The 19,120-nt window shown below is 41.7% G+C and overlaps 1 protein-coding gene across 2 annotated transcripts in view; it reads left to right on the top strand.

The window, feature by feature from the left end:
- The first annotated feature begins 4,941 nt into the window (after positions 1-4,941).
- Positions 4,942-19,120, top strand: part of arl15a (ADP-ribosylation factor-like 15a) — a 78,472-nt gene continuing 64,293 nt past the window's right edge. The window contains exon 1 of one of the 2 annotated variants that reach the window (XM_040195656.2): positions 4,942-5,381. In XM_040195656.2, coding sequence (XP_040051590.1) covers positions 5,370-5,381 — 12 coding nt within the window. In that variant the 5' untranslated portion in view covers positions 4,942-5,369. Of the gene's footprint in view, positions 5,382-10,627; positions 10,841-19,120 lie in introns of those variants that run through there. The other variant, XM_040195655.2, reaches the window with a different exon arrangement.

Raw genomic sequence — 19,120 nt, 5'->3', positions numbered from 1 at the left:
TCCTCAGTAAAAAGTTGGATGCTGATGAACCGGAAATACTGTATAATTACTCCTATAATTTTATACACATTTTTCAAATAACCGGATAAAAAGACAAGTTATCATCATTAGAAGCCCAATCAAATAACCCAAATTTGGATTTTCTAAGAAGAGAGAGAAAAAATAATTAAAAAAAAAAAAAAAATCCCAAAGTACTAAATACCCGTCTTTGTAATATGTTATCACCCGTTATAATTCAGAAAGCCCCGTTTGAAAATCAGAATATCAACTTCTTACCCGATTCGTGTGAAAATCTTCCTCATCGGATCGTGTTGAAGCCAATCAGGTCTCTTTTGGTCGCCGGTTCCCTCTCTCTGAGTGTGATGAGGTATAGGGCAGAATCACGTTTTGGTGGATCCTGAAGTGGCCCCTTCCCGGACGTCCTCGGAGTCCCGACGGAGCTTCAAACGATCCCACTTCTGACACCAAATTGTGGTGGAAGATTTTGCACAGACAATCGTTAAGTAAGAAACAAAGGCTCTGAGTCAAGTATGTCTTTTCTCCGTTTATTTCCTTGCAAGGGAAAAAGGGTCACAACAGCTACGTGGTCAGTAGACTGTCAAGAACCTCCTTTTCGCCCCAACACATCGGGGCAGTTCTTATACCTAAGTTTAGATATTGGTGGCGTCAACAGAAACTTTTGACCATCTTGTTGAGTATCTACAGCCAGGGTACTGGGAACATCTTATCCATGTAAGACACGTCAGCTCTTTGACCGTGTCCTTGCTCTCCCAACATGCTAAAACAAAGGTGGTCATAGACATAACAAACACTTTGTTCAATCTCTACAGCTATGACGCTGGAAACATCTAATCCAAGTGGGAGACATCAGTTCTTATGTCAGGGCCTTTGTGATCGAACCACTTGCAACTAATAAACTGGTTATACAAATGAAGCATTTAACACATATCATTTTCCCATTACAGTATACACCTACTGTATATAAGCAATACAATTCATATTTTCTATAAATCCCGCAAATAAAATGCACTTGTACAAATGTACTTAGAAAACTGTACTCAAATCACTTTATTTGACATTAACTAAATCTTAAATAAAGTAATTTGATTATATTAATTGTCTGTCAATGGCTCCGAAGATGGTGATACCGCTAGAAAACAACGGGAAAAGTGTTGGTAGAGCTAACCGTATTTACCTCAGGGGGTATAGAGTAAGTAAGAGAGTAAGCTTCTGCGTAACCATAGTTACAGTCTGATGGAGCAGGCGATACCTTCATTAGGGTACAAACCCGAACAACGCACAACTTGGATTACATTTGGATTGCTAAAATATAGTTGTTTGCTGCTATATTATTAATGGGCTGAAAATATAGCACAAGAGAAAATGTACTAAATTGCATTTCATCATTGGATACATTTTTTTGCAAGTGGTAGAACTTACTAACATTGATAAATTATTTTTCATAAAATTTCCATTTCATGCTCCTAATTCATATTTCACAAGAAATATAGTTTAAAACATTACTGACTCTTTCATGCCATTACACTTATCTTTTAATCTATAAAGTAACTACGGAATATGACTAAATACACTGTTAAAGTTTAAACTATAGAAGCTCCTATTGAGAACCTTTGATACATTGTATATTCAAATTGTAGTTTTGCACTTTCGCAAAAGTAAAACGTAAAAGGTAATACTTACAATAGTGTGCTAAGGTTTATAACTGGGTCTAGTACACATAATTAAAGGCTTGTAGAGCTTGTTGGCTTTTTGAGTAAATGTTATATTTTTGGGAAAAGTTTAAAAAAAAAAAAAAGGAAAAAGAAAAAAGATGAATAAAAGCAAAAAAGGCAGTCACTTAACAGTCGTGATGCTTGAATGTACACTTGGGTTTCACATGATTTCTTTAAGATTCCCTAAAATATTAAAGAGTATTCTCAATGACAGCCCTGAATATACTAGAATTGAACTATTTTGGTAACACAGCCATATCCATTTTTAGATTAAAGAAATACTGAGGCCCCTGTATGGATTTTTCACAATCCAATTACCCATATTTCTCCCACAAATTAATGTCTTAGTGCTATTTCTCTGGAACAAAATAGTGCCCGGAAATAGAAAGATGAATTATTTTAATTCAATTCGTCTTTCTGAGGAACTACAATTCAACCCCCACCATTTTAATTGAAGAATATAACTACCCATTAGGCTGCTGAAACACCGCAAGTTCTCAGAAAAGAAAGAGAGGACATGACGCCGAGTGTCCTCAGCAGTTGCTCCAGCCCGGCTTGTCATCACGCTGGCCCAAGTGTGAAAAAGCAGTCAGCTTTGCTGCTGTTATTTAACTGAGTGTTATATAGTGTCCTTCACAAACTCAGCAGCCAATAAGTTCTTCTAGAAAGCATGTCCTTCTAGAAGAATGTAAAAAACATGAAGCTCCGTGTCGTTTTAACAGGTTATAAAGCTATAGCCAGTATTCCAGAAGCCCCGTCTGGTTCAGCCATTAAAGATTAGGATGCAGCGATGCAGACAGCAGGTCTGATGTCAGGTTAACCCTCAACCTTTTACCAAGAAAGAAAGGAAAACCTGACATCACGATGACTGCCTCCAGGCCTCCCTGCACTCACCTAGATGACTATTTTAGTCCACCTTTGAGGAATGAACGTCACATAAATCAAGAAATCTAATCAAAATACACACACTATTGATCCTTTAAGCAGGCAGTTATTCAGTCTCAGAGTCTCCTTAATGACTAAACAAAGATTCAACATTCATTCAATCAAGAAATATGCATGGCTGCAAAGAACACACAATCAATAATCCATGCTTGTGAGTGTTGGGTGTTGAAGAGAATACCGTTGAGACCTTTCTTAAACTGGCGGCCATTCTTTATGTAGCAAGGCTGTGTAGAAACAGATATAGCTACATAGAACACAATAAAAAACACAATGACAGGAAAAGTCTGACAACTTGTTTTTTTTCTTCTAGTGAGAGAGTTAATTGAGGGTGGAGTGGTTAATAGAAAATTGATGATGATGATGCGGTCTGAAGTGGCCATTTGATTTTAGTACAGGCTAAAGAATCCAAAAGGTACATTAACATAATGTAAACTTGTTTATTAGGACTATTTTTGATATCTACTGTCTAACCATCCACATAATTGGTCTATGCTGAAATTCTGCTGCATAATTAGACCACTTACATATACCCTATATTTTGGACATGACAAAGGCTGAAAATATTCCTCAGTCCTTTATTCTAGTAGAGACTGCCCCCTTATGGAGGTCTTTTAATCTCTTTTTCATCATCAAAACCAAAATGAATAAGTGGATGTAACATTAAAATTTCAGTTATTTTCACTCAAATAACTATTGAAAATGCCAATCCAAAGTTTCCAACGTGATTTCCTAACTATCATTGGTAACCCAAAATTACCAATATTTCATTTAACAGTTCAGCGTCTCGTTTTATAATCATGCAAGTAATTGGGAGAGCAGATTTTGCCACTCCTCGCCCCCTCAGACAAAATACCCCTAAGAAAGACTCTGAACTAGCTTGTGTTTGGGGCAACATGGACAAAACGCTTCTTCCAAATTAATACAGTGTAAACTATTGTGTTACTCCACCACAGTATATGTTTTACCTGAGGCCACCAGAGGTCTCTCCTCTCCCATTGGTCAGGTCAAACGACACTACTTTATAATACATTCACACTGGACTAATGTGCACATTGGAGGAAACACTCTTGTGTGCGTTCTCCACATCTCCACACCTGTGCAGAGGACATCAAGTTACCACTTCAGTTCATGAAATATTGAAGACGAGTGCGTTCTCCGAGGAACAGGAATCTCTTCAGTATGCAGCTTGCATGCCATCAGCAGGCTTGTGATTCATACTGTCGCTGTAATCACAATGATACGACACAATAGTTTTTTCTTTGCTCACCATATTTGTAGTTTGTATCCTAATTTGGCTTTATGCAGTGTACAAGACCTGTCATTGCAGACTGTTAATGAGGTTATTCCTTTTTGTGTGTGTTAGATTTCATCTGGCACTTAAACATTTACTAGGAGTAAGCAGATTTAATATGACACATCACCTGCAGAATGATGTTGCATTCATCTTCTCTTTATCCAGTGTCTTCTGTCTGGAACATCAGTGGTCACACCTACCTGCTTCAAGAGGGACCAGCCTTTTGACTTCGAACTGTAGTTACATACGGAGTTCTCCCTCCTCCCTTTCATTCATTATGTATTGTGTAATTATGTCACAGGCTGTTGCATTTAGTGTAACTTCCAGCTTAACAGTACTGTGCACAATTGCAACTGCATGGATGTGTATGCACATAGATGTAGTGTTAAGTTTGGTGTGCAGGTAGGTTAATTTAGTTTCCTGTGAAATATAATACATTGCAAATGAATACAGTGCCACCTGGTGGTGCAAAACATTTCGGTAAACCTAAATATTGCGAATGTTGTGAACGGGATATGTCATATTAACTTCTGTAAAAGCACAGGTGCTTTTATTTAATGTTATCGAAGCTCTTTTTATTTACTAGATTTGTTTTCTTCATTTATTCGTCCAAATAGTTTATTTCTATGCCAGATATTGTACACAAATATGTACATAAATATACACACTGACACAGATTAAAGATGTTGGCAGTTTATCCGTCTGTCGGAGTCACCTGTGCAAAATATTTTAGGATTTCCCCAGTAGCTCTATACTTCACTGACATTTGTCATGTTGTTATATGCACTATAAACACATTGGAGCCTTATTGTGCTTCTGAAATCCAATATAAAAAGGCAGAAGCCCGCTAATACACACTCAAAGTTCAGAAAAGTAGATTCCAACAAAGGCCGTTTCATGAGTTTTAGCAGCGGTTCATCCTCCGAATAAAAACAGCCACCATGTGTCTGGTCACGTGACGACGCTACGTGCGCAGAAAAAAAACACCCTGACGTAAGTGACGTAGCGGCGTGGGGCTCCGCTAGTTTCCTCAAGCAAACCACCCAACTGATACAGTGATAGAACAACTGGAAGTGGGCCGACTGGCGAGGGGGCTGCTTAGTCGGACAGAAGGCACACGGGCCGAGCCGCCCTCGTCGTCAGCACCACACTCGGTCGCCGGTTCCGAAACGGGTTTTTAATTCGTTTCTGTTCAAGGGGAAGAAGACGGCGAGAGTCCTCGCTTCCAAACCCACCGAAGGCTGGCTTTTTCCATTTGTGTCTGTCACTCGGAAGGCGGGGAATACAAAGCGACGTGCGGTCAAAACCCATCAACGGTTACATTTTGGACTCACCGAAGCAACAGAAAACGGCAGGAACCGCAGCGCCAGTTTCGCGGTGCTGTGACGGGACAGCGCATGGATTATCTGGTAAGTTGTTGAATCAAACCGCCGCGGCGTTACCGAATTGTTTCACTCCAAAACACCGGCTGTAACAGTTTAGTCGGGCTACGCTAATCAAGGTGGTGACGTCACGCAGGTGGTGCGTGACCCTCGGCGGTGGGGCGCAGCGGCGTTACCGGTTGTTGTGTTATGCTAATGCGGGTCGGTTCTAGCCTGTGGCCTTTGCCCGTCGGTGCTGGTTGGACGAGGTCTAACAGGTAGCGCCGCAACGCCGTGATTATAGGTGAAACACGTCAACTTTACCGACTAACTGGCTGCTCCCCTGTTTTAAGTCACGTTTAGCTAAGGTTAAGTTACGTAACGTTAGCTGGCTGCTACTTTGCTCGAAACTCAAGAGGAAAAAAGCTGCAGTTGTTTGATTTGCCTACTTGGGAGTCAAGAGGTCACAGGAAGAGAGACAGCGGCCACCTCAGGAGACCCAGTTGACACCCCCTCCGCCCCTCACACACCCACCTGCATATTTGTAATACCTGTGACCAAAACAATGTTTGCAGTCCGGACCAGTGTGCCAGCTTTAGTCAGCCCGGAGCTTTATTGTTCTGGGGGCCTTTTGCCCACATTGCAGCAGTGGAATGGGTGCTGCAAAAATACCGTGCAACAATAGAGAGGAAGCTGTAAATGAAGGCTTTCCCTGTAATTCATCTAGCAACAAGTACATAGACATTGTCCTGTCGCTTCTCAAGGGGACAGAGAGAGATGGTGTGAAATGCAGTGGAACTTGCCCACCCAGTGTTATCTGCTTGCTTATTATTAACAGGGCCTCCCAAGGTGTTTGATCATAAAGGAACTCAGCCAGGCCACTTCTAGAGACTCTATTGCAAAGTACTTCCAGAACAGTTATGGTATGGTAAATGTGTTTACGTCTAGCTCGTCTCCCCCTCTTGGAACAACAAATCTTGTGTGGCATAAAAAGCAGTGTTTTCCCCCACCATTATAACAAGGGCAAGCCCCCCCCCTTGAAAAAGTGTCTGGTTAGATTGTAGCTTACACGAGTTCCTCTGCACAGAGCGTTGTTGATTTAAAAAATACACTCGGCCCTGTTGTTGAAAGGGTTCACACTTTTGACATAACATTACCATATTTCTTATTTTTCTTTAAGGAAAATGCAATAAAGTGGGGCCGTTGGCATTGCAGAAGCGCTTTCCAGATCTACTCGCATGTTTTATGACAGACAGAGTTTTCTGTGGAAAGCACAGCTGTAACTCTGTGGATTGCTGGGAGCGACTGCTTGGCTGTGTTTGTAGATAAGGCGCAGTAAAGGCGCAGGGCCTCCTTCCCTGCTGTGCGTTACTGGAGACCTGGCATACAAAGTTAGGTCCAACCACGTCCCCCTCTTCACTGCAAATCAATTGAAACATGTCACTGAACCCGTGATGAGTGATGCCTGTCTGATGTAAAAATCATGCTTTTAGGTTGGACCCACAGAGGCTGTTTTACATGAACAGAAAGGTAAACAAAAAACTATTGCACATTGCTGGGTGATAACTGCTTTGCATTGTGACCATGGTACAGGCAGCGCAGTGTTAAAGACCGCACAAAACGGCAGCACAGACTGAGGAATTTGGGGCTAGCTGTTGCTACGACACGGCCTTTATTGATTTAGAAGTGGCCCATGGGGCCAACGATTGGATCCTTACTGCCCCAGAGAAAACGTGTCGAATGGGTTGTGTGTGAGAAAAGCAAACTATTTGGTATACTCTTCATTTCAAAAAAAAAAAAAAAAAAGTTACCATAGTGTAACTCTTTTGAGACTTTACGTTTCCTTTTGCTATTATGGCTTAACACACAGTCGCGCATGATCATATTCATATTCATACTACAGTGATTGCATTGAATGTTCTCAGCAATAGCCAGAGCAATATTGTATTAACATCGTAGCAGTACTGTATTTTCTCTTCAATTTGGGATTATTGCAGTAATTAATCTCTGTGGCAAGCACAAGTTTAAGGTGATTGTTAAATTAAATCATTTTCACATAATGTGCAAAAAACATTATGCATTATGCAGAGCTACTGTTACGCTATGAACAAACTACCCCACGTCATTAAGACCGTACAGGTCATTTAGCTACTTACAGATAACGACATTTTTTCAGACACATAAAATCTTTACAATTCATTTTCTTGGTGTTCATGTACATGTTTTATATTGTAGTACAAAATACCGAATGCTCTGAAGCTTTATTTCAGACATCTAACCAAAAAAATAGCCCGAGAAATTTCAGGACTCATGCCTTTCGGTAATGTCTACAATTTGACACAATTTTTAGAGATTACCAGCTATTTACTTCCGCTCCACATGAGTGACTAAACTCTCGGGTGGATGTAGGTCATTTGTGGAGTAGTGGCCTAAAGAAAAACACATCTACAAAACCAAACTTGGAGGGAATTTATTAGGTTTGCTGTGGAGGCAAACCTCTACGTTTTTTTTCCCAATGTTTTAATGTATAATCTATTATTATGCCAGAAATTCAGTTAGAGCCACTACCGAACATTGACCTTAAACCATATGGTAACGATGGGTGTGTGACAGATAACTAAAGAGAGCCACACAAATAAACTGACACAACAGGAGGGACATTAAGGGAAAAGGGGCTAAAGTTAAGTATATTAACTTGAATGCAATTTTGTTGCATTCTAAATCTTTGACATATTTTCCCCTGTGGAGCTTGATTGTGATTATGCTTAAACTAGAATTTTATTAGAAAAAACGTCCTCTATTCTGAGCACATGCAAGTGAATGAATAACATTCACAAAATGTAGGCAGATACACCTTCGTTTCTAAGCCAATAACGTTGAGCTTTATTTACTGCTGGTATTATTATGGTAAGACAAGTTTTGCAGTTCAACTTCTCTTAGACATGTCTTCTGTAGAGATGTTGAACTTTTGATGTACTTTTTCTGTGAAAACATTTGGTACAGGAGATTTATTACAAGCATCGCCCAAAACCGCTTACTCAGCTGTCGTTACTAATAATAGTTTAGTCCGGCCAAAACCACCTGCTTTTCTCTTTTTTTTTCTATCTTAAGCTAGCTGCCACCTGTTTTCCTCTGTCCTTTATTTGCGTTTTGGTAGACTTTATGTAGCTTGTAGCTGAAATTATTTTTAACTTAAAATAGCTGATTGGATATTTGTTGGGTATTTAAACTGTTGAACCATTTTTCAAGCCAATCAAATTGCAGATTTGCAATGACTGTTCCTTTTCACAATGAAAAGTAAATCATTTATCAACAATGTTTTATCGAAGAACCTTTTATTTAGGAGGATCGTTCTGCTGAAAGCATTGTAACTATTGGTGCCACACGCTTTATGAAGTTGTTCTTTTTGCAGGATGTTTCTGTTCTACAGAAATGAGCTATTACAGTTATTTGTCAAATCAACAATTTGATAGCAGGCTGACGAGAGGTGGGCTGATACCTTAAATGGGAGGGAGAGAGGCGTGAGAAGAAACAAAGGTACTGACCTGGGGCAGCTCTGGTTTGGGGTTTATCCAGTCTGCACCGAGATCACACCACTCATGAAAATAAATGATCTTAGCAGAAGCCTGCATGTGTTTTTTGGAGCTGTATATCCGAGCCCAAGGGCACACAGTGGGCCACGGGTGCACTGACGTCTCACCTCTGTCAGCTGATGGGAGGCTTTTTGTTTTTGGCAGCATGTGAATACGGCTTGTTAGCCTACTATGGGACACGAGGCCGGTGTTACTTTTCCGCTCAGTTTCTCCCCCCGCCAGGCAAACCAAAAACAACCTTATTGTGTTCAGATAACCCAGTCCCACAAAACATTCCAACAATGTGTGCCCCACTTTCTTCCAGATACACGGATGGATAAAATGAGGTCAATCAATTACTTAATCTGGCGATTAGAGTGGGTTTACTCTGTTTGAACTGATGCAAATTGAGGTTTACAAACCTTCCCCTCTTTCTTTAAAGTGCACAGCCTTCAGGTGTGTTGGGAAATAGCTTGGGCGAGCTCAACGGCATTCCTAATGCCCCGTCCCTGGTGTCAGTCTGCTGGCAGCACGTCGGTCAGGTTTCCCTCATGGCTGAGGAGAGGAGAGGGCTGGTGATGTTGGAATGGAGCAACATCAGTGCTGCCACTGGAGATGAGGCTGTGTTCATGAGCTGGCCTAATGCTGCACGACCCTTTACTTTCTCTTAGGCCTTTTAACCAGAGGGTTCATTGCTCTTCCTCGGTAGAAAAACAACATGGATAGGTGGAGGGCTGTGTTATCTTTGCGTTCTTTTCTACGCTGATTGTATTTCAAGAGTTTTGTGATGGAGCCATATAAACCACATGCAGTTTGGCAATTAGAGCTATATTAACGACTGAAGCCTTTCTCAGGAAAGCTGCTGACCGCCAATTGGACTGAATAGAGTATGAAGCAAAGAAGTTTCCCCTATGCTAAAACCGGATGGAAAACAAGGACGTGGTTTGAGTGCACTGGTTGAACAATTGATTGCTGTTTCATCATCTCTGTAATATTTAGTTGATCTTTCATTCTTCAGCAGCAAAACTCTTCAAACTTCAAAATGCAACGTTAAAATGTCATTCACTGTTTTACTCCTTTCGGAAATGTTTGCAAACATTTCTGTGGCTGTAATTAGTTGAAACGTAGCTTAATCACATTGCAGTTCAGTCCTTTGCTTTCTAACTGCAGTGTGTCAGCAGGTGGTGTCAGTGACTACAGCTAGACAGCCGAGCGGACCAAAGACTTGCTGTGTGAACATGACTCCTCATGAGTCCTCCCAGAGGAGACCACACTTTCGACAAAGCGTCCCACAACTGTGCCTGAAATCCCCAACGACCGCTCTGAGCTCCTGCGGTCGATTCCCTTCATCCAGCCTCCACGCACCGAGATCCATGGGTTTCAATACTTTGTGAAGCTCGAAACCAAACAAGCATAGTGTGTACCTGTGTGTTTGTGTGTGGGTGGGTAATAGTGACTAATTCAATTTGTAGTCTCTTTCTGGATCCCTGGTTGTCACTGAGCCCTTAATCTCTGTAGAAAGAAAGATCCCAACAAACTAATCTCCAGATTGCGTTTGTCCGCTAATCCTCTAGGCAATAGTGTAAAAATAAAAAAGATCTTTACATGAATGACTACGATGACTAAACACAAGACATCCTTCAATCTCGCTTATCCGTACGCTTGCATAACCTCCCTGCGAAGCTCTTGTTTAAAAAAAAAGAAGAGCAGCGTCTTGTAGGTTGTGGCTACATCGACATGCTGAGAGGGGGCTGGACTCATGTTGTTGACCTGACAATGTTATGCTCCGCTCCTCCTCCTCCTCCATCTCCATCCATCCATTCATTCCCTCCAGAGGCTTGGCTTGTTTGTTGCCAGGGGTTACGCTCGTCGCAGAGCACAATGTCGGAGCACATGCAGCTCTCCCTCGCCCTGTGCAGGATCGGGCTTTACACGGTAAGAAATGGCACACATGCCTCGTTTGATAGAGAACAGCATGGATTTATGTTTCTTTTTTGGGGAGTTTGTACGTGCTGGATTGAACTGTTTCACCCACGGACTTAAGCTCCCTCGTGCCTTCATTCAGACCCACAGACCAAGCAAGGGTGGCTGGTGCTGTGCTGTTGGTCGGGTCTCTGAATGGAGAGCGCTTTTTTCATTCCAGTGGTTGTCGAGGTGGAACAGGTGGACGTCATTATTGCAAGATGTAAATGCAGCCTACAGAGATTTTTTCTAGTCCCAGACAAAACAGCCTTTTGCTTATGTATGCAACTCTGGCTCAATGTGTCTGTAGTTCAGACAGTCTTGAGTATAGTTATGAATGAAGCCTCGTACATCATGCTAGCTCTGATACTGCTACAGTCAACACTGTGCTGTAAATATTGTGAGGCAGCATTAATTCACTCCTCTTGCATTGTTGCTTTTCTGATCTTTTCCCAAAAAGCTTCTGCACCATGTTTTTCAATAGTTGTCCATTAACCACAGCTGATGACTCATGTTTCATATTGTCAGGTGCCCTGTTATTCGCTGACCAGCTGGTGAAGCTTTCCCACTGAACATCAACAGGGAGGCTTAGGTTTTAAATAGGACTGTTTTTAACAGTAAGCTATTTCATGTCTCCTCCACCACTCATCGTGTCAGCCACAACTGATGAGTATTATGTTTACTGGAGCTGAAGCTAGCGTAAAACTGGTTACTTAATTAAAGTGGAGCATGTCAGAAGACACATTCCACATACTTTGTGTGTGTGTGTGTGTGTGTGAGCACAGCCTTTGGCAGCGCTGTTAATAACTTGTTGAAACATGTTGAAAAAACGCAAGATAATTGGAGGCCATTGTAGTGGCAGCACAACAAGCTTAGTGGACATGTTTTACTAACCGTAGATCCCCTCAACAGGGGTCACGTTGCATTCCAGCCAGGAACCATCTCACCCGAGGCTCAAGTTATGGACACACCAATGCCATTTTTTCAGTCCCGACTCCAATGCTTTGGGCTTTGGATTATTTTCCGGTACGGATCGGATACCAGTGTTCAACAAGCAGGATCACTGTGTGGAAGCAACTGGCATCATTCTTTTAGCGGTGCATTCTGAGGCTCAGTGGAGAGCACGGTCGTCCTTCAATCAGGAATCTGAAGATCCCTGGTTCGATACCTGGCTGCACTAGTTCATATCAGTGTGTCCTTGGGGACGACAATTAACCCCAAATTGCCCCTTTAGCTGTGACTTCTGGCAGGTGGCTCACTGTATGTCAGCTCTTGTCATCAGTGGATGAATGGGTGTGAGTAGGGGAATGATGACGTGAAACTCACTTTAAGTGGCTGAAAGACAAAAAAAAAAGATATTTACCACTTCATCTGCCTTAACGAGGCTTCATCCTCTGGGGACCATGAACGTCCACAACACCAAAAAACACAGCTGTTGCTCAGAGCCCTTTTGCTAGCCTGACGAAACAACTACTGGTAATATGAAAACAACCAAATTGTTAGCTGTGGCTCTGAATAGCCTGGTTACGTGAATCATTTATAAACTTGTATTGTGCTGTTTTTGAGGTAAGTTAACATTACTTGCACCTTGAGCATAAATAAGTTACCTTTAGTTTACTGGATTGAAAAAGAATATCCTAATATTTGAGATGTCATGGTAAATAACATTGAGCATGGAGTTACATCACATTACAGGTCATTTAGCTGACGCTTTTATCCAAAGCGGATACACTTTACATTTTTAACCCATGGCATTTTACATTTTTGCCTGGGGAGCAATTAGGGGTTAGGTGTCTTTCTCAGGGACACTTCAACATGGGACATGGCGCAGCTGGGACTTGAACCACCAACCATGCGGTTCCCAGCGCCCCCTCTCGTAGAGAGGGCATAAATCATGGTTCTAAAAGTCTTGCGTCCAGATCAACAGGTGGAGTAACGTGTTTTGTTGAAGACGACCTAGAGAGTCACGTCTGTGTGTGTGTGGAAGTCGTTGGTTTGTTTATTTATTTATCATAGACTTTATTGCCTCGTGCATCGACGCTGTTGCTTTTCATTGCGGACACATTTGCCCCGTATTTTCCTCCACAACTTTGTTCCCCTCAACCAGCAAACCAACGTTTGTGGAGATCTCCCTCCATGAATCGGAGGCCGTCCGCGCGTCCTTGCCAATGACGGGTTGAAGTGGTCATATTTACGCATTTCTTCCGACAAAAGTTCTGATCCGTTCTCTCGTAAACATTCTTTGTTTTAATAATGGCAGTATTGTGCTATGAAAACGTAAATGTAAGACTCCGTAAAGGATGTAGTTAGCAGACCAATCACAGCCTTGTGCGCTGCAGGAGGCTTGCGTCAAAAGCGAAAATGGGTTGACACGCGCAAGAACGCAACGAGGTGTGAAAAGGCACGCAAGGGGCTCTTGCGTCTGCGTCGCGCTGAAAACGCAGAAGCATAAACTACGCTTAAGATTGGGATCAATACAAGTATGAGATTTTCTCATGGAAGTAAAAAAACTGGAGCCCCTGCTTACTCACCACATTTCCCTGCCTCAAAATCAGGGCCCAACATGTGTTGCTGTGGGAGACGAATGATGGATCCATTCAGTGTTCAATGTCTGAAATCCACATAAAAACTAAAAAAGAAGTACTCATTTGGTAACTTCGTCTCAACAGCAGGAGTGGTGCTGAAAATGATAAAAAGCTCTACACTGACCTGATGTTATACCATATATCAGTCACTTCCCACTGTGCATCGTCCCCAGCTCTCAGCTTTGGTGTTGGTAACCCACATTTCTCTCTGCTGATGGAGCTTTGGACTCTGCCATGTTCCCGTGAATTGTTCTCCGTGGAGTCGCCCACTCACGCTGCACACTAAGAATAGCTGAAGCGACAGCATGTCGGGCTTTTGCCAATACCATAATCTACTTGCCAACATCATTATCTACTTTTCATCAGTCTGTATGGCGGTGATGGACGGTGCCAACTCTACTGTATAGTCTAGTCTAGTCCCATTGCAGAGAAGGGAGATTGTGAGCTTTGGAGCTCTGTAGCCTCGGGAGCTCCTGACCGCTCTCACGCAGAAAAAGTAGTATAGTAGCGGTGGGGAGCGAGTCCCCAAACTAGTCCAAACAGTCGTCTCCAGAGCTGTCATACTGCTCTAAATTATTCAAATCACTTGGGACTTTTAGCAGTCCCATTTTATTTTACTTCACATCCTTTTTTCATCACTTTCATTTTGGGCAGGTGATCTTTCCAGCCCTCATATAGTTTTCATCCCAATAATTTCCTCTTTTACCTGTTGCACTATTCATCAATCCAGAAGGTTTCTGTGTGAGTTGCCTTGTTTGGGAAAGCTGTCGTTTAGATGTCTGCCTTCAATTCGATATAAGCGGCATATACATAATGTATATTGATGTATATCTCACTAAAATCCGGCAACTTAAACCAAATGAAGTTGGAGTGATAAGAAGCATTAATGGTTTTGGAGTGGTTTTGGATGATTTCCTTTTGGGCACATATCTCACACTCAATGCAGCATGAATTGGACCATGTCAATATATAGTTTTTAGTGAAAGACTAGTGTTAGATTTGAGTTGAGTTCTATGTAGCAGCAGCTTCCTATGGGACATTAGTATAAGTGCACGTGTGATGTTGGTACCATAGCTACTGCTCGTTGGACCATGAGGTGCTTTGGCCATTAAGGGGTACTAAGTGACGGTATTAAGCACTCGGTGGTCACCTCATTATGTTAGTAATGGAGTGGAAAATGGCTCCTCTGTTGATTCGCTGGCCCCCAACAACCAGGCAACCTCATTCAAGCCGAGAGGTTCAAAGCACCTGCATGCTTAATTTGGCAAGAAAACCCGTATGCACACCTAGAACCTGAACAACAGGGATGCTACAGCAGCACCTCCATGCAGGATGGGTAACCAAAGGCTGAAGGCTGCAGGTTTTTTGATACCAAGTCTTATCTCAGAAACTTGGCATGCATTCCATTTTGGAAATAATTAAAAGATATTGAGGTTATGTAGATATTATTAGATTGTACATTCTCTCGGTGTAACGGACCAGTGTTAATGTGCTGAAATTTCTTTTGGATCAATGACACAGTTTAAAGTATCAGTGTGAAATACAATTTTCAGTTCTGATGATCTTTATCTGACAAGATTTAGTAAATATGAGATCAGGACTTTCTCATAATGTTACATCGTGAACAAGCGTAGTGTTTAAAACAGGTTCTGTTCAGGTATATTGTGATACTATCACGGAAAACTAGTCGTCGTGGCGCATGAGGTAGAGAGGGTGCACTGGAAACCGCGAGGTTGGTGGTTTGAGCCCCGGCTGCCCCATGTAACCCTAACCCAACCCCTATTTTCTCCCTGGGCAAAAATGTAAAAAGCCAGGGGTTAAAAATGCAATGTAAGTCGCTTTGGATAAAAGCGTCAGCTAAATGACCTGTAATGTAATGTAATGGACTCGGCAACGGTGGATTATAACACTAGACTGATGTGTTTCATGAGATTTTGTGTTGGTGAGGAACTTGAATACATAGAGCTGTTTAAAGGAGATATTTTCCCATCAATATATAACAGATATTGGAGATGAATTATGAGCACGTTACACTAATCTAATCTAGTTCCTTGTCATTTGAATTTAGATCATTGGTAATATGCAGTTATTATTGGCATCATAATAAATGTGACCACATTCTCTATACTGCTAACTTTTCATTAATGGTATTTGTCTGACTCGTTATCATTAACAAGGTTATGGGTTTAGCTATCGAAATAAAAATAAAGAACAGTGTATTTGCGTTTTAAATGTATTTATCACCCGCCTTCTGTTTACCATAATTTAATGAATATTGTTTGTTTCATTAATAATTGAACAGGAGAGAAACTTTTCTGTCAGCAGTGCTTGAAGCAAGATTTCTGGGTTTAAATTCCAGATAAGGTTACACACAAAGTTGCCCCCTTGCTTGTTTCAAATGTTTTGCATATCTGTCACACTTTAATGTATCAGAACATCAAATATTTTTTAATATTAAACAAAATCAATTTCACTTACCCTTTCCTGATTTCCGCCAGACCTTTTTGAATCTAGATATCTCATAATAGAACATGTCTGACTGAGTGAATAGGCTAGAAGATCTCAAAAAGAAACACGATGTGCTGCAGTCTTAAATTCGTCTTAAAGAGCAGATGAGGAGTAATTGACATGCATCAGTCTGGAAAGATTTACAAATCCAGGCTTTGGAACCCCAGAGAGCCATTATGCACAAATGCAGAAGACTTAGAACAGTGGTGAACCTTCCCAGGAGGGTCCGACCTGCCAAAATAACAACCCAACAACAACCCAACCAGGAGGTCTAAAAAGAACCCAGAACAACATCTAAAAAACAAAAGATCCACCTCTGAATGGCTCAACAGAGGAGAAATGGCGTTTTTGGAGTAGGGTAGCCTAAGGCCGGACTTGATTTTTATTTGAACTGCTTTGGCATGACTTTAAACTAGCCTTTGCTCAAAAGCAATCTAAATCCAAAATTCATAGTGGGCAATTACTTTTTCACATATTTTTGTTCCCCTTTAAAATTAAATCCTTATTTGAAAACTGAATTCGGTATTTACTTATACTTTTCAAAATAAATTAGAAACCAGGAAGGACGCAAATACTTTTTCACTGCATTTTCAAGCAATCTTCTGCATTATAGGAAAGAGGAGGATAAATGGTTCCTTTGGTCCAGCCTTGTACTTAATCAGATAGAAAGAACAAGAAGGAGCAAGGAGAATAACTATCAGGGTGTTTGGACCCAATGAAAGGTTTGGGAAGTTGATCCACCTAAATAAAGATGAATTATGCCTCCTTTCTAATGGCAATCTATGAGGAAAAAATGTCTTTGGGCCCGATGGCCAGTCACGTAACCAACCCAACAATTGACCTTCCATTGTTTAATTTCTGAGTTAAATCCTGCCGAGCTTCCTGGGGGTTCTGTTGACAAAATCAATTACTCCGTTGCCTCACCTACACTGTGAGGTTCATCTTGCCTCCACTCTCACTCATTTTCTCTGTTGCATCAGTGTCTGCAGTGAATCTCAGCTGGTTGCTGTGGCAATGCTGTGTGAAACTGCCACGACATAATCTTGGCGACACTCGCTGCATCATTTAATTTCTTCTGCAGCCGTGGGAACGTCTTGATCTCATTCATTTCAATAATAGTCAAGGTGCAGCATGCGTACAATATGGGGCAGCAAAAATGAAAACGTTTTGTCCTTTTTGGCAGTAGATTTGGCTCTTTAAAAAGCCATGCCTTGTTGTGCTGGTGATGGTTCTGTAACAAATCGGTGGTCAGTAGTGTTCTCGTATTGGCTCAGTTGCTTAAACCTCAACCTTTGCAAAAAGTACCGGGTACTAGCTTCAACTTTCTGAACAGGGAACACCAAAAAGAATGAATGAAAGTAACCTTTCCACTCTGTACAGAGGAAAGGGAGAAGACAAATTTGGGACTGTCCTTTAGAGGAAATTCCAACACCTACCTTTTTGAAACTGGGTTATTGTTGGACAACAAAAAGTCCTCTTGTTTTCAGGAAGAGGTATTTTTAGATGTCTTATCTTCAGATACCTCGGGCGCCAGGTGACCTCCTCGTCTTGTTAAGACTATCTCATCAATCATAATATGAACTTAGAACTCCAAATTTCCAATGTGCTTTTTTCTGCTATAATTTTGAATCAATATTTGTAGTTTACACAGTAGAGCTGTATTTTCCTTTTTATGCGGAAAATAATCACTCAACATGTTGAATTTCTCTGGAATTATGTGCTGTGAATCAAAGCTTTCTTGAGCTCAGATTAGACCTTTTGGAATTCAATGCAATAACGTTTTTTTTTTGCGACGCCTTTTTATGTCATAAAAAGTTCTTGCGGATAGTCAGCCTTTTCTCAGGCTGCGAGCAGCACGCATTTCCGACCCACTTCCGTCCTTTTTGAAAGGCAGGATGGGAGCAGTTGCTGCCCCATCCTGGACCACGAATATCCCACATTCAGAATAACCTCCGTGCCTTGTGGGACCGCGAGCGAGAGACCACCACCACGGGCTCGGCTATCACGACCGCTTTCCTGTAACCTGCCTGGCCGTCCCCACCGGTTCTGCTTTTGTTGTGTCAAGGACATTTTAGGACCCAACTTGAGTCTTGGTTGCTAGCGGAAATGGCAAAGAATGACCTCCTGTTGCAAAAGTAAGGACAGAACGAGCAGGACAACGCCGCGTTAAGCCTCGCGTTAAGCCTCTGTGTACGCCAAATACTTTATTACATGTTTTCTTTTACGTATTGTCAAATGGTCATGCACTGGTAGTACACTTTGTGGATTACGGATGATTGTTTTCAGAAGAATGGGCAATGGGCTGGATTCTTAATTGGACGGGAAAGAAGCAGAGCAGGTTCAGAGGGTTTTTAGACCGTAGACTGAGCATTTTAGAATGTTTTTTGGCAGACTTATTTGGGAACCCCCTTTTTTAAATAGGACCAACCAGCCTCTCTTACTTCTAAAAAAAGTACTTTTTGGGGAAAGCAACAGTCCCTTGAGATGCAGTTTTTAGGGCCTATCCATCTCTTCCTACTTGTCACTGGTGAGGCTGGATATCGCACTTTTCATTCAAATCCAGTGCTAATATGATACATGAGTTTCAGTGATTTACTTTTTCACACCTTGCTTTAGGGAATACAAAGCTTCCAATTCACTCAACTTTGAAAATGTACATTCAAATTCAACTTCCCACACTTCTGACAAATCTGGGACATCGCCACATCTCCTCCGCGTAGGACGAGCTTGGAGGAGGCCGTGCAAAGGTTTATTATTTAACTGTGCGTTAGGTGTACATCAGATGAGTGAGCAGATGATTAAATGTGTGCGTCAATTTGTTTGCCTCCACATGAGGCCAAAATATGTGCGTTCATTGAAGAACGGGGAACCCTGTGTATGGGATTGGGTTCCTGCTCGTATCAAAGAGGATTAGATCTGGGTGAGGGAAGGTAGGCGAAATATCTGCGTGGTTGTATAACATTTTCATTTGGTCAGGGCCGGGAAGTCAACAAATACAGACACTCCTTTTCGGTTCATAGTAGGATTTCTATTTATAAAAGATAAAGTTTAGTCTGATGGAGCAGCGATGACTAATCGTGCTCCTCGGAGTGGGTTGCCTATTACATGCTGCTGAAAAATAGAGCCGTCAGAAATAGTAATTGGAGCACGATCTGCGCCG

The sequence above is a fragment of the Gasterosteus aculeatus genome, chromosome 13, assembly GCF_964276395.1.
Source record: "Gasterosteus aculeatus chromosome 13, fGasAcu3.hap1.1, whole genome shotgun sequence".
In the NCBI taxonomy this organism is placed as follows: Eukaryota; Metazoa; Chordata; class Actinopteri; order Perciformes; family Gasterosteidae; genus Gasterosteus; species Gasterosteus aculeatus.
Note: the sequence above shows the minus strand (reverse complement) of the source record. Positions and strands in the feature narration are given on the sequence as shown.